The 12,867-nt window shown below is 43.1% G+C and overlaps 1 protein-coding gene across 1 annotated transcript; it reads left to right on the top strand.

Moving 5' to 3' along the window:
* The first annotated feature begins 434 nt into the window (after positions 1-434).
* Positions 435-12,510, top strand: LOC112932745 (cryptic protein-like). Its single transcript, XM_072745220.1, has 5 exons — positions 435-444; positions 3,630-3,779; positions 4,518-4,629; positions 4,825-4,915; positions 12,222-12,510. Exons 1-5 carry the CDS (start codon positions 435-437, stop codon positions 12,258-12,260), a joined length of 402 nt encoding a protein of 133 aa, XP_072601321.1. The 3' UTR covers positions 12,261-12,510.
* The last annotated feature ends 357 nt before the right edge of the window (positions 12,511-12,867 follow it).

Raw genomic sequence — 12,867 nt, 5'->3', positions numbered from 1 at the left:
TCTGCTTTCTAAACCCCTCTGTTACCTGCACAACTAGGGCAGTGCTTCTTCACCCAGCTTTCTTCCACTGTGCCCAATCAGAAGCCCTCAGGCCCTGTCTGCGGCAGCAGCCTTCTGTCACGGCTGCAAGCAGTAGCTTAGCTTTCACAGCCCGGTACAAGTACTCAACTCTTGAAACCTCACTTTTCTCACCAATAAAATGGAGAGATTAATGTCTACGTCATAAGAATAGATGACAACAAAATAAAACAATCTGTGTAACTCAGTGGGAATAGTATGCTTGGCCTACGTTAAACAATAATTTTAAAGCAACTTGAATCAAACAAGAGTTTGGATCAGATGAGCCTGGGTTCAAGCCTCCACACAGATGTTTGTTAGTCACGTACCCCCAAGCCAGTTTCTTAACTTCGTAGATATCAGTTTCCTCACCGAAAATGGGTGTAAGTATGATAATCCATTTATTCGTTTATTCACATGAACAACACCAGATTGTGTGGTACCTACATTAGGCACTGTGTTGAAAGGTAGGAATGCAAAGACAAGAAAGGAGCACTTCCATCACCGGGGGCACACAGCCACCTAGAAAACAGACAGCAGAATCATAGTCCTGGCTACATATTGAAGTCCCCTGAGAAGATTAAAAAATCCCGATGCTGGGCTCTGCCCAGGAATTCTGAGAGGAGGTCTTGAGGTCTGGCTTTAGCGTAGATTCAGAGCTTCCCCGTCGACCCCAACAAGTAGTACACATCTACAACTGCTGCCTTAGTCACTCTCAGAGAATTTCTTCACACCTAATTTGCTGCAGGACATTTCTCTCAGAGATTGTTTGATGTACTGAGGACACAGAGGTGGGGTGGTCTCCAATCCTGGGACAGGGTGTCCCAATTCCCACACACTTTATGTCAGCTCAAAGTGAGTCAGAAGTTCCACTGGAGGTCTGCTGGCTGGGTTGGCTCCAATCTCATCAATTTACAACTGATAACAAGAAGGAGTCTTCCCCAGAGCTAATGACGTGCTGCCCCTCACTAGGCTTTCAGCTGTTCCCAGGCAGCCTCTTCCAGCTGGGCCTTATTAATCAAGCATCCCGGCTCCTCTGCCGTGAAATGCAAAACTCATTTTAATAATACCTGTAAGTAAATAAGAGTAAGTGACAGGAAGCTGAGAAATAGCTATCAGCAGCTTTCTACCAGTAGGCCATCAGCCCTTTCCCCCTGGAGCTGACTTTAGGTCCTAAGCAAACAGCTAGATATGGGGCATTTCATTCCTATTTCTAGACAGTAAGTCCCGTCTTGCCGGCAAGACATTTCCTTTCCTTTTCCTACAGTTTCTTTACAAAGTGCTTATTTTCAAAATCTTATTTGACACAGAAAATATGATTTCTGGGAGTTGCTTTCAAAAACTCCAGAAAAAAAAAATGGGGGTGGGATACAGAATAAATAAGACTGGCAAAGGTTGATGTTTAATCGATGAACCCCAGTTTACTGAATCATTATCCTGGCTTTGGTGTATGTTCAAAAAATGCCCACAATACAAAATTTAATGAAAGAAGCTATGGGGGAAAATTAGATTTTAGATACTACTCTTATAATTTTAATGTTTCAGAAAGGTTTGGATTTGTTATCATATAAACTCATGTTTTAAATCTTCTTATTCAAAGAAATATAATCCCTTAGATTATACATAGTTTTATTTTAGTGTACAAGCTATTTTGCCCAAAAAGTTTCCATTGATTTAAAGTCATAAATTATTCTTACTTTTACATATAACTAAATTATGTAGTTACTAAGTAATAACAATTAAGTTTAAAAGTATATTTGTCATGACTCCAGTTACACATGTTTCCATGAAGGTGTGAGGTGTCTTCTTCCACATAGTTCCCCCAGCCAGGTCTGCTGGTTCTGACGTGGTCCTGGCAGCTCACACAACTAGTCCTTGGGAAGCTCACTAATTTCCTGTTGCTTTATAGAATAGCCTTTTAAATAAACCTCACATTTAAAGGTCTAGAAAATTAATCAGTATCAAAGACTATTTCATCCTTGGAGGAAGCATGTTATTTTTAGAAAGCCATTTTTATACTAAAATCACAACGATTTGCCCCAGAGCTTATTTTTATTTATTTATTTATTTTTGCCCCAGAGTTTAAAGTATCCTCTTCAACGATTATAAAAGGGTCCCAGTCCTTATTTTGGCAATCACTCCCTTCCTGGATTTAGAGCTTAACATCAGACCACCAGTGGGGCAGTCACCTCTGCAGTCAGTGGTCTTCACAAACGAAGCACATTGTAGACTTCTCATAAAATCTGTACATTATGTATTGAAGATGTAACTGCCCCAAGGGACTCAGACTAAGCCTCCGTTGCCTCTCCTTTCACATAGGGGATAATAAAACACTTTCCCAGAGGCATGCTGTAGTAAACGGGTAATGTAGCTGGTATATTCACCACCGTGCTGGACACAGAAAAGGCTCAGTCTGCGGAGGTATCAATACATCCTCAGGAGGCAGGTGTTGAAATGTCTCCCTTTATATTCATGATTCCCAGTCAAGACTTTTGGGAGCCATGCCTGCTGGTTATGTTCCACACGATGGCTCCCTCCCTTCTCTATCTGGGCCCTTACCATCGAGCACAAAGGTATGCAATATAAAATTTCCATTTTCCTGTGAACATTTTTTTCATGCTGGGATTTTAATTTTGGGTTTTTGTTTTTTTTCAGTGAGGAAAAGACTTGTTGCCTTAGCCACCAATGTTTGACATCAGGGTTGACCACTCCTGCTGCTTTCAGCACTGTTAACACTACTGAGGAGAGAATCAGGCCTAGTCTCCAGCCCCCACCCCGCCCCCACCAGGTCTCATTGAGAGGACAGCCTGGAGGCTCAGCATGGGCCTGCCTGTCACAGCAGGTCACTGCCTAATGGGCTTCCACAGCAGAACCCAGAGATCTCACTGCCATTTCTCACAGCCTAGGGAACAGGTAGGAAATATCTGTATCTTCTTTCCTTATCCATCTTATGTCTTAATACAGTTATTCCAGGACCTGGAGTAAAAACACAAAACCCAGTAAGACTGGACTTCCTTGGAAACTGGTCTCAGCTAATGTATTGATTAGAGAAGGAGCTTCTCACACCAGACTTGCCAGTGTGAAAATGACCTGGAGCTACCCTGTCAGGTAAGGACACAGATCATCCAGATCTGAGAGTCAAGAGGGGGCATTTAAAAGCTTCCAGAATAAACTGCAATGCATGCACAATTGTTCCATCCCATTAAGGGACACAAAGACTTCGTTGGTCTCAAAGTCTTTCTAAGTCATGACAACATTGACATGTTAACATTAACATATCTACAAGTTACAAAATGATGACATAATATTATACATTAAATACTGCATATACTTACATTTATATGATTATATGATTGCTTTACATTTTAAACACGTAATTTTCTACCTATGCTTTTAATATTTTAAACTTCAATAATTTTCTTTAAATATTCTAGGCTTCTGTTTTTTGTCAGTTTGGCATTATGGAACATACACTTGGGAAACAACAGTAAGAAGCATTTTATTTATACTGTCTTTTTATCACATATTTATTTCTTAATCATTAAGTCTCATATTTTCAATGTTTTTAAAAGGTAACAGAGAAGAAATCAACAATGCTACAACCCAGAAGCTCCAGCAGAAAACACTCAACTGGACCCTGAATAATTTGGGGGAGGTGAACGGGAACGGAGATGGCTGGAGGCCCCAGGATACAGGTCCCTACGTCCATGCTTTCCAAGATCGTAAGCCGTGATGTCGCCCAAAATACCTTTGTGGTCATCTCCGTCAGTGGCTTCTCAGTCTAGATCTGAGAAAAACTTGGCGTAAATTAAGGATAAAATGAGAAATCCAGCACAGCACATTTTATCATCTTCAGATGATGCACTATAAAGTGGAAAGTATTTCCTAGTGAGGTGTTCTTTTGCTCTGAAGCAGGTTTTACTATTTCATTGGTAAAATGTTGCATTTGCTCCTGTCTAGCGAACTGCGACTTAGATATACTCAAAACAACTACTGCGTCTCGGGATAACCGCAGACTTTTGCTTGGCTGATTGCAGACTCTCAGGCTCCAGACCCCAGTCCCTGGCGCGGGGAGGAGCCCCTCGGGCGGGAAGGAGGGGTTGGGGCTTTCTCCAGCCATCGAACCGTGGGTGGTCCCCGCCCTGGAGGCCTGTTTTTAATCATTGTCAGGGGAACTCGCAGCTTGACTTTAACAAGTGAAGGGAAGGGAAAGAGAAAATCCTACTAGCAGTCGGGGCAGGGTGTCTCGCCGGGGCCCTCACTGGCTCCTGACCCTCCGGTACCCCGGGCAGTTTGTTTTCGATCCTTCAATTAAGAAGTAGGGTTTACGTGCGCAAACACACTTGGCGGGGGGCTCAATTTTATGGCCTCTCCGCGGCATCTCGTGAGGCCCGCCCGGGGCTACACCAACGCTGAGGGCCTGACCGCCGGCGGACACTGATGCCCAGGGGTCCCCCTAGGTGCCTCCTCGCCGCGCTGCTGCAGGAACGGCGGCACCTGCGTGCTGGGCAGCTTCTGCGTGTGCCCCGACCCCTTCACCGGCCGCTACTGCGAGCACGACCAGAGGCACAGGTGGGCGCGGGCACCGGGTGACGGCGCGGTGGGCGGAGGCCTGGGGGCCCGCGCGGGCGGGGCGGGGCGGGGCGCGGCCCGGAGCGCGCGGGGGGCAGGGCGGGCGGGGCGTGGAGCTGATGCGCGTGGGGGGCGCGCGCGCGAGGGCAGCGCTGACCACGCGTCTGTCTCCCCAGCGGCTGCGGCGCACTGATGCACGGGGCCTGGACGGTCCGCGGCTGCCGCCTCTGCAGGTGTGTCTTCGCAGCCCTGCACTGCCTCCCCCGCCAGACCCCGGGCAGCTGCGGTAAGAAGACCCGCGTCCCGTGCACACAGTCCACGCACGCGGGGCGGGCTGTTGCCCCTTTGTATCTACCAATGCGCCAGGCGACCCAGGAATGAGCAAACTTGGGAAAGTCACATTCGTTGTGAATCACAGGGCACATTATCATCATTATTTAAAAATATTCCTAATTGCTTGGTTTAGATCTGATTTCCGAACCCCGCCCTTTCGGTAAGCAGAATTTGGGGGGGGGGGCACACGCTGGTAAGCAGAGCCAAGCCTGTCAGCTCACCCCATGAAATCTCCGCTTGATGTCCCTACACCACACCAACACCATCTCCTTAACTGTGAGATACGGAGGACACCGGAGCAGGACAGGAACAGGCACGGGTGGCCAGACGCCACGAGAGCCAAACAGGCGTTGCTCCAGAGAAGGAAGGTACCTTGTAACCACAGCCCAGGTCTGCCGCGCATATTAAGAGCCAGGAGGGGGGATCCCTGGGTGGCGCAGCGGTTTGGCGCCTGCCTTTGGCCCAGGGCGCGATCCTGGAGACCCGGGATCGAGTCCCACGTCGGGCTCCCGGTGCATGGAGCCTGCTTCTGTCTCTGCCTGTGTCTCTGCCTCTCTCTCTCTCTGTGTGACTATCATAAAAAAAAAAAAAAAAAAAAAAAAAAAAGAGCCAGGAGGGTGTGAGGAACCTACCGGGTAAACACTCCTTTGTGAGAATTCTGAGCAGTGAGCAAACTCCATGCAAATGTTTCACTTGTAAAACTCAGTAAGGAATTGCCGCGGTCAGAAAACAGATAAAACACTCTGCTGTCGACCTTGGTCAGGCCTAGGGGCACAGGGAAACCAGGCACAGCATTTCAATCCCACTTCCTGCCTCCTCTCACCTCTTCAGCATGCTCCAACCAGACTCCAGTGAGGAGCGCACTTAATGAATGCTCAGCTCCCAATCCTCCTGCTGCTCCCTCTTCTGCAGCCTTGGGTAGGATTAGCTATCAAGGGATCCTTAATGAAGGTAAAGCCCATTAACCTCACTTCCGGCTCCTCCCTCTCATCTAGCTGGGCGTGGTGTGGGCAATGCCAGTAGGGACAGTGTGATCATAGTACAGTTTTGCAAAATGTCGCATCTTTTCCTTCGTCTTTCCGCCTACCACATTTCCCAAATCTTTCCCTCTCCTTCCGTTTGCTGGGCATATGCCCCTGATTCACTAGCTGCTCCTTTTGTGGCCCAGAGAAAGGAGGATGCAAATTAGGGAACAGGTACTGGGATTCCAAGTGGGACTTGTGTGGTCCTACAGGTGAAGTCATTTCCTGCATGCCATTGGTGCTCCCAGCTGTAATGTGGAGAAAGGGCCATCTGTGATCATGTCCAGTCTCCTATGCAAGTCCAGCTTGGGTCCAGAAGCAGCAGGGCAGAGACTAGATTCCAGACTACCTGCTTATTATTTTTATATCCTTGGAAACATTCAAGTCTGGGAATGCTATCTTCCAAGGACAGTGACAATGGCTCCTAAATGTAGCTTCTGCTCATCACAGTTGAACAAAATAGTCATTTCAGAGTAATTTTTCAGGTGCCAAAAGGACCGTAACACTTTTGTACTGTTTGATCCATTGATCCTGCCTCAGGGCATGACTGCAGTGGCCGTGCTGATAGTGGTTATGATGACATGAGAGATGATGAAGATAATGATGATGGCTCTCAGGATATTTCAGGCACTTTATACACTTTATTCCATTTAATTCTCTTAAGCCCATAAAGTAGGTATTATTATACTTTTTATTTTTGAGGAAACTGAGGCTTACAGGAGTTAATTCCTAATAGCTAATAAACAGGGTCTGATATTTTTTCTTTTTTTTTTTTTTAAGATTTTGTTTATTTATTCAAGAGAGACACAGAGAGAGGCAGAAACATAGGTAGAGGGAGAAGCAGGCTCCCCATGGGGAACACAATGTAGGACTCGATCCCAGGACTATGGGATCATGACCCGAGCCAAAGGCAGATGCTCAACCGCTGAGCCACCCAGGTGTCCCTGATATTTTTTTCTTAAGAGATAATCACAAAAGGCTAATTGTTTATTTAGAAATAATATATTTTGTAACATTAATTATTTAAAAATACTGTAAATAAACATACCATATTTATATAATTAATATTCTATGAATATTAACAATATTAATCTATGAGTAAAACTGCTACCGTATTGAGATATAATTTGCAGATAACATTATATTAGTTTCAGGTGTATAACATAGTGATTTGTTACTTGTGTATATTGTGAAATGATCACCACACTAAGTCTAGTTAACATCCATCACCTCACATAGTTGTTTTTTTTCTTGTGATGAGAACTTTAAGATCTACTCTCTTAACAACTTTCAAATATAATTTTATTAACTATAGTGACTACTATACATTACATCCCCATAAGTAATTTTACAACTGGAAATCTGTACCTTTTGATCTTTGATCCTCACCCACTTTACCCACCTACCAGCCTACTAAGATTGGCAATCACCAAATTTCTTGTATCTATGAGTTGTTGTTTTTTTTTTAAGATTCCACATATAAGTAAGAGCATATGGTATTTGTCTTTCTCTGTTTATTTAACATAACACCCTCAAGGTCCATCCATGTTGTCACAAATAGCAAGATTTCCTTCTTTTATATGGCTGAAAAATATTCCATTGTGTGTGTTTGTGTTATCTACATGTCATATGTTTTCTTTTATTTACATTTATATCATATTTATATCATTATATTTATACATATTTACATCATATATTTTCTCTGTCCATCCATCAGCATACACTTAGATTGCTTCCATATTTTGGCTATTGTAAATATGCAATGAACACAAAAGTACCTATATATTTTTGAGTTAATATGGTTGTTTCCTTTTGAAAAATCCCCAGAGGTGGAATTGCTGGATCATTTGGAGCTCTATTTTTAATTTTTTAAAGAACCTCCATACCGGTTTCCATAATGGCTGTACCAATTTACATTCCCACCCAACAGTGCAGAGGGTTCATGATGTGAATCTTAACTACTGTGCCATTTCTCTACTCTTCCTATAAGAATAATTATCAATATAAACTAAAGAAGATAATTTTGACAGTGTTATTTAGAATATTGAAAATATGGCCATATTATTTTTTATTAAGATTTTACTTATTTATTCATGAGAGAGACAGAGAGAGACAGAGACAGAGACAGAGAGAGACACAGGCAGAGGGAGAAGCAGGCTCCATGCAGGGGACCCAATGCAGGACTTGATCTCGGGACTCCAGGATCATGCCCTGAGCATGAAGGCAGACGCTCAACTGCTGAGCCACCCAGGCGTCCTAAATATGGCCATATTCTAAATCTAACAGCAAAGTAATAGGTAATTGAATGTTTTAAATCCTTTAATAGGATGTTATGAGGATTTTGAAGAACATATGGAAAATTATGTTTATAATATAATTATAATGATGTGAAAGGATACATCTGGATGGGAGAATCACAAATAGATAACAACACATTACAAAATCATGACCCTCTTGGCACCTCCAGGGACCTGAGGGCCAAAAGATCTCCAAGGGCTCTTCTTGCTCTGATGTTCTTTGGGTCCAAGAATGACAGGCTTTCATAATCCCAAATATAATGTCTTTTCAAGGGCCTGTTTTTCCATTCTTACTCAGAAGAACACTGCAAGTTTCTCAGTTTTCTTTTGTAAAATGAGGATAACCTATGCTCTATCCTCACATAGATGTTGAAGGATAAAATAATCTTGTTAGTGTGAGCTATTTTGCCATTTTTCTGCTCCGTAACCTAAAATAATGTTTTGTGAATAATAATTCCGAATATTGAATGGATGATCTTTGACCAATTATTTTATTTTATTTTATTTTTATTTATTTTATTTTTTGTTATTTTTTTTCTTTGACCAATTAATTCCAAATACAGCTCCAAAGAAGAAATTGCTCCATATAAGCAATTATCTATTATTATATTGCAATTAAAAGAAACCATTTTTAGTATTCTAAAACCAATATGCTTGAGGCAGGCAACTGTCATTATCTCTACCATTTTCTTCATTTACATTTGTTAATTTTGTATTTAAAGAGACAGTGTAGCATAATGGAAAATCATGAAAATCCCTCCAAAATCCGTGTTCAAATCCCAAAATATACTTTTTATAATATTTATGATCTTTATGAAATGTTTTTTTTTATTTATTTTTTATTTTTTTATTATTTATGATAGTCACATACAGAGAGAGAGAGAGAGAGGCAGAGACACAGGCAGAGGGAGAAGCAGGCTCCATGCACCGGGAGCCCGATGTGGGATTCGATCCTGGGTCTCCAGGATCGCGCCCTGGGCCAAAGGCAGGCGCCAAACCGCTGCACCACCCAGGGATCCCCTCTTTATGAAATGTTGAATAATTTGTGTTTCAGTCTCTGCAACTGCAAAATTAGAGCTGAATATTTACCCCATTGATTTGTTAAGATGAAAAAGCACTGTACCTGTTACATATTATGCACATAATAAATTCTTACTTTATTATTATCACCATCAACAGTATTCAAGTCAATATAATGAGATTTTAAAATCTGTATTTTTTGATCTATCATTTATATACTGATGTGTGTTTTTCAGGTTGTGCACAACATTCACTAATTTAGGGGCATTAAGTAAATAAGTGCTTAAAAAAAAAAACAAGCTTCCATCTAGCAGGGTCTTTGCTTAGTGTTGAGCTGGGCCAAAAACTCATTATATTAAGAGGGTAATTCTTCCCACACATAGCCCCAAAGAATTATTTCATTAGCCTCAAGAACCAGTTTGGTGCTCTAAAATTTTAGGTTTAAGTTCTGACACAGTGAAGTAGCAAACTCAAGTACCTTCAGGGTAAACAGATAATGTGAATGTCAGGTTGGGGTCAGATCAAGCCTCACCTCATGCTTCGAACTCAGTTTTTAAAAAGTACATTTCTGGCACCAACCAACCAAAACAAGCAAACAAACATTTTAGGGCCAGAGTCATCCTGAAGGCTGATGGGAGAGATGGCCCTCCAGGGCCCTGGCCCCGGGTCAGCTCCAAGTGTGCTGTGTTGGAAAGAGAGACCCTTTGTTCTGCCTTCTGGGGACATTCTCCCATTGCCATTTCAATGGGTAAGATTCTCTGGGTGTCATGGCAGGAGAGGAAGCCATCTGGCTCCCAGAGGTATCTGCAAATTGGAAAGTTTTAGGAGTGCTGGATCTGGACCTCAATTCAAATATGACATTAGCCTCATTCAGGGTGGTCTCCAGACTTTTTTTTTTAATTTCCCACTCCACTCCAGTAAAAATACTTGAGTATATTCCCTATTCAGTGGTAGTGAGACAGTTGCCATGCTGAGCATGTACAAACTTGAATTTACTTATATCTTCTTTTTCACATATGCACAGGATTAATACACATGATAGAAATCTTTGCTATGTCTAACCAAGTCTAAAAAAGGCCTTTTGATAAGTATATAATAAAAATCCTAGATTATAGTCAGTCATCCACAGATAGCAGAGTTTCCCTCTTGGTATGATGTGAAATAATGGCTATAGAACAGTTGATTCAGTAGATTCTAATAAGTACAGTAAATATTAGTAAAGCTTAGTTTTAAATTTTCCTATAAATATATAGTTCTAGTATTTTCTCTCTAAGCTCAGTGGATGACCTGGGGCCTCGTGAGAGGGACATCACATGGTGCTCACAGCCCCAATTTGGTGAACCCTGCTTGCAGGACTGACTTGGTCTAGCCAAATTCACAAAGCTGACTAAAACAAAGGCCTTTGAATTTCTATACAAGAAATAACTGCCAACAGGGTCTTAATCCTTTCCTGTAGGCAGCCTATTTCCTTCCACTAGGGGAGAGTCAACACAGAAGCTCAGTATGGGCTGATGCCTTTCTCACTTGAAAAGCTTCTTATGCTGTGAGCACCTGTTTTATTTAGCATCAGCTTTTCTGGAACATTCTCTGAGCCCAGAAGTTAAGTTTCCTGTTTTGTGAGGTTTTGGCACTCTGGAACAACCCTCTCCCAAGGTAAGGTGGTATGTAAAAGTGGTACCCAGGCCTAGAGTAGGCCAGACCTCAGTCTTATCCTGAATCTAGTCTCTTGGATGGTCCCACCATAGCCCACCTGTGAACAGGTATAGAATGGGTACCTGTTGCAGTTGCTTGTTATCATTACTTGTTAACTTCCACTGTTTCATGCTCACCATAGGTTCTCACATTCAGAGGGCATCTCCTGAAGGTATTGTAGAGGGCAGGACCAGGCATGCCAGTCTGGGGTGGGGTCAGGGGGAGGAAGGTGGGAAGTACACCAGGTTGGCCTCTGCCAGGCAGTCCTAGAGAGAAGTTCTCTGTAGTGCCTTTTCTCATCTGCATGCTTACCTGCCAAGCCAACTCCATACATAGGCCCAGATTTGCTTGTGAGAATGCTTTAGTGGAGTTGGCATTCTTGCCCGTGGGGCTTGGCAGCTTCACATAGTCATTATTCAGCAGGGACTTTAGCTGAGAGCCTGGGTTCTGCTACCCCAGGGACTCCCAGCCAACACGTTTGGGGTGGAGTCCCAACCATACAGAAAGCTGGACTCACAGACCCTTAGGACTAGAGTGAGACCCTACTGTTGAGGAACCACATTGTGGCAGCAAGGAAAGTGAGCACCTTGGGGTGCTGCACCAACCCCCAGAATGCTATGAAGCTGTTCATTTTTGTAACTTCCTCTGTAGAAGTAGTAGCCATTGCTTTAGGGATGGGTGCTTTCCTCCTATTTAATAAGTAGTCCCTAATCAAGGAAATGGTATAAGGACTAATTTGGGGAAAAGTTGAACCTTCTTTGCAACACATAGATGCAAGTTGTTTTATTTTATTGTATTTCAAATCAGATCTATTTGCCCCTGATTGCTAAATGACTTGGTGTGGAATTCTCTGAAAAATCACCTTTGGTCAGCTCACAAGTAAACGAGAGAGCTGAAGGGCTGTTTCTTTCTTAAGCCCTAAAAACAATAAATTCTCTTTCAGTTCTCTAAGTACCACAAAAATCCCATATAAAAGCTAAAGGAAGGCACAGCTTCCTTGAACAGCCACTCCCACAGTGGTGCTTCCTTCTGCTGCCAGGTGAGCCCACTGTTGGCATGGTGGGGCTGTGCTTTGGAAGGGCTCTGCAGCAGAGCCCCAGCAGCAAAGTCTAATGAGGAGGTTCCAGCAGAATAGGGCCTTTATCAGAGCAGGTGCAGACATCTCTATTTCAGTTTCTTAAAGCCAGTCTGTAACAATGTGTCTTACACACTTGGGATTTTTTTTCAGACCTGGAAGATTTTCTTGCTGCACGCTCTGATGGACTAAGCGCACAACTAAGCTCACAACGTATGCTGAGTGTTCTCTTCCTCCTTCCGTGCTTGCTCTTACAAACCATCCTGAGTGAAGGGGGAGACTGCTAACTAAACCGTAGAGGACTTAATCTGCAGTTCCACACTGGCAGAACCTTGGCGTCACCAGCACAGCTTGAGTAAGCATGGTCCTCTATGGGAAAACCAGGACTTGTGCATCCTCTCATTTTCTGTTGTAGGTAATAGATTTCCTACATTTCCTATAAACTGAAGCATGAGATGAATATTTTTATTGTTCAATAAATATCCTCATGAAAGAGATTTTCTTGATTCTCTAAGTCTTATTTCAAGGGTCTGCCACTTAGACGCCTTGTGAGTAAACACTTGTGCTGGGGCCTATTCAACTCTAAATTATCTCTGATTTCGGAGTAAACTGAGCATGTGGCCCCTCCCAAATGACAACTATTCCTTGAGCACCCCTTCATCCTCCACACACATGGATAAACCATGGATAGGGCAATGCTTCACTGTTCAACTCCCCCACTACTAAGTCCTTGGGAGGCAGACACAGCACCACATGTGGTGTACTCTGGGTCTGGCAAAGAGCTGCAGCCTAAAAAATG

The sequence above is a fragment of the Vulpes vulpes genome, unplaced genomic scaffold (genome assembly GCF_048418805.1).
Source record: "Vulpes vulpes isolate BD-2025 unplaced genomic scaffold, VulVul3 u000000703, whole genome shotgun sequence".
NCBI lineage: Eukaryota > Metazoa > Chordata > Mammalia > Carnivora > Canidae > Vulpes > Vulpes vulpes.
The sequence above is the reverse complement of the archived record's forward strand: the minus strand, read 5'-3'. Positions and strand labels throughout refer to the sequence as shown.

What these genes read in the sequence shown, in the direction of transcription:
- LOC112932745 (XM_072745220.1), top strand. An exon ending in CGTCCATGCTTTCCAAGATC is followed by an intron (nt 3,780 to 4,517) that starts GTAAGCCGTGAT and finishes GGGTCCCCCTAG; the next exon opens with GTGCCTCCTCGCCGCGCTGC. An exon ending in GAGCACGACCAGAGGCACAG is followed by an intron (nt 4,630 to 4,824) that starts GTGGGCGCGGGC and finishes GGCGCACTGATG; the next exon opens with CACGGGGCCTGGACGGTCCG.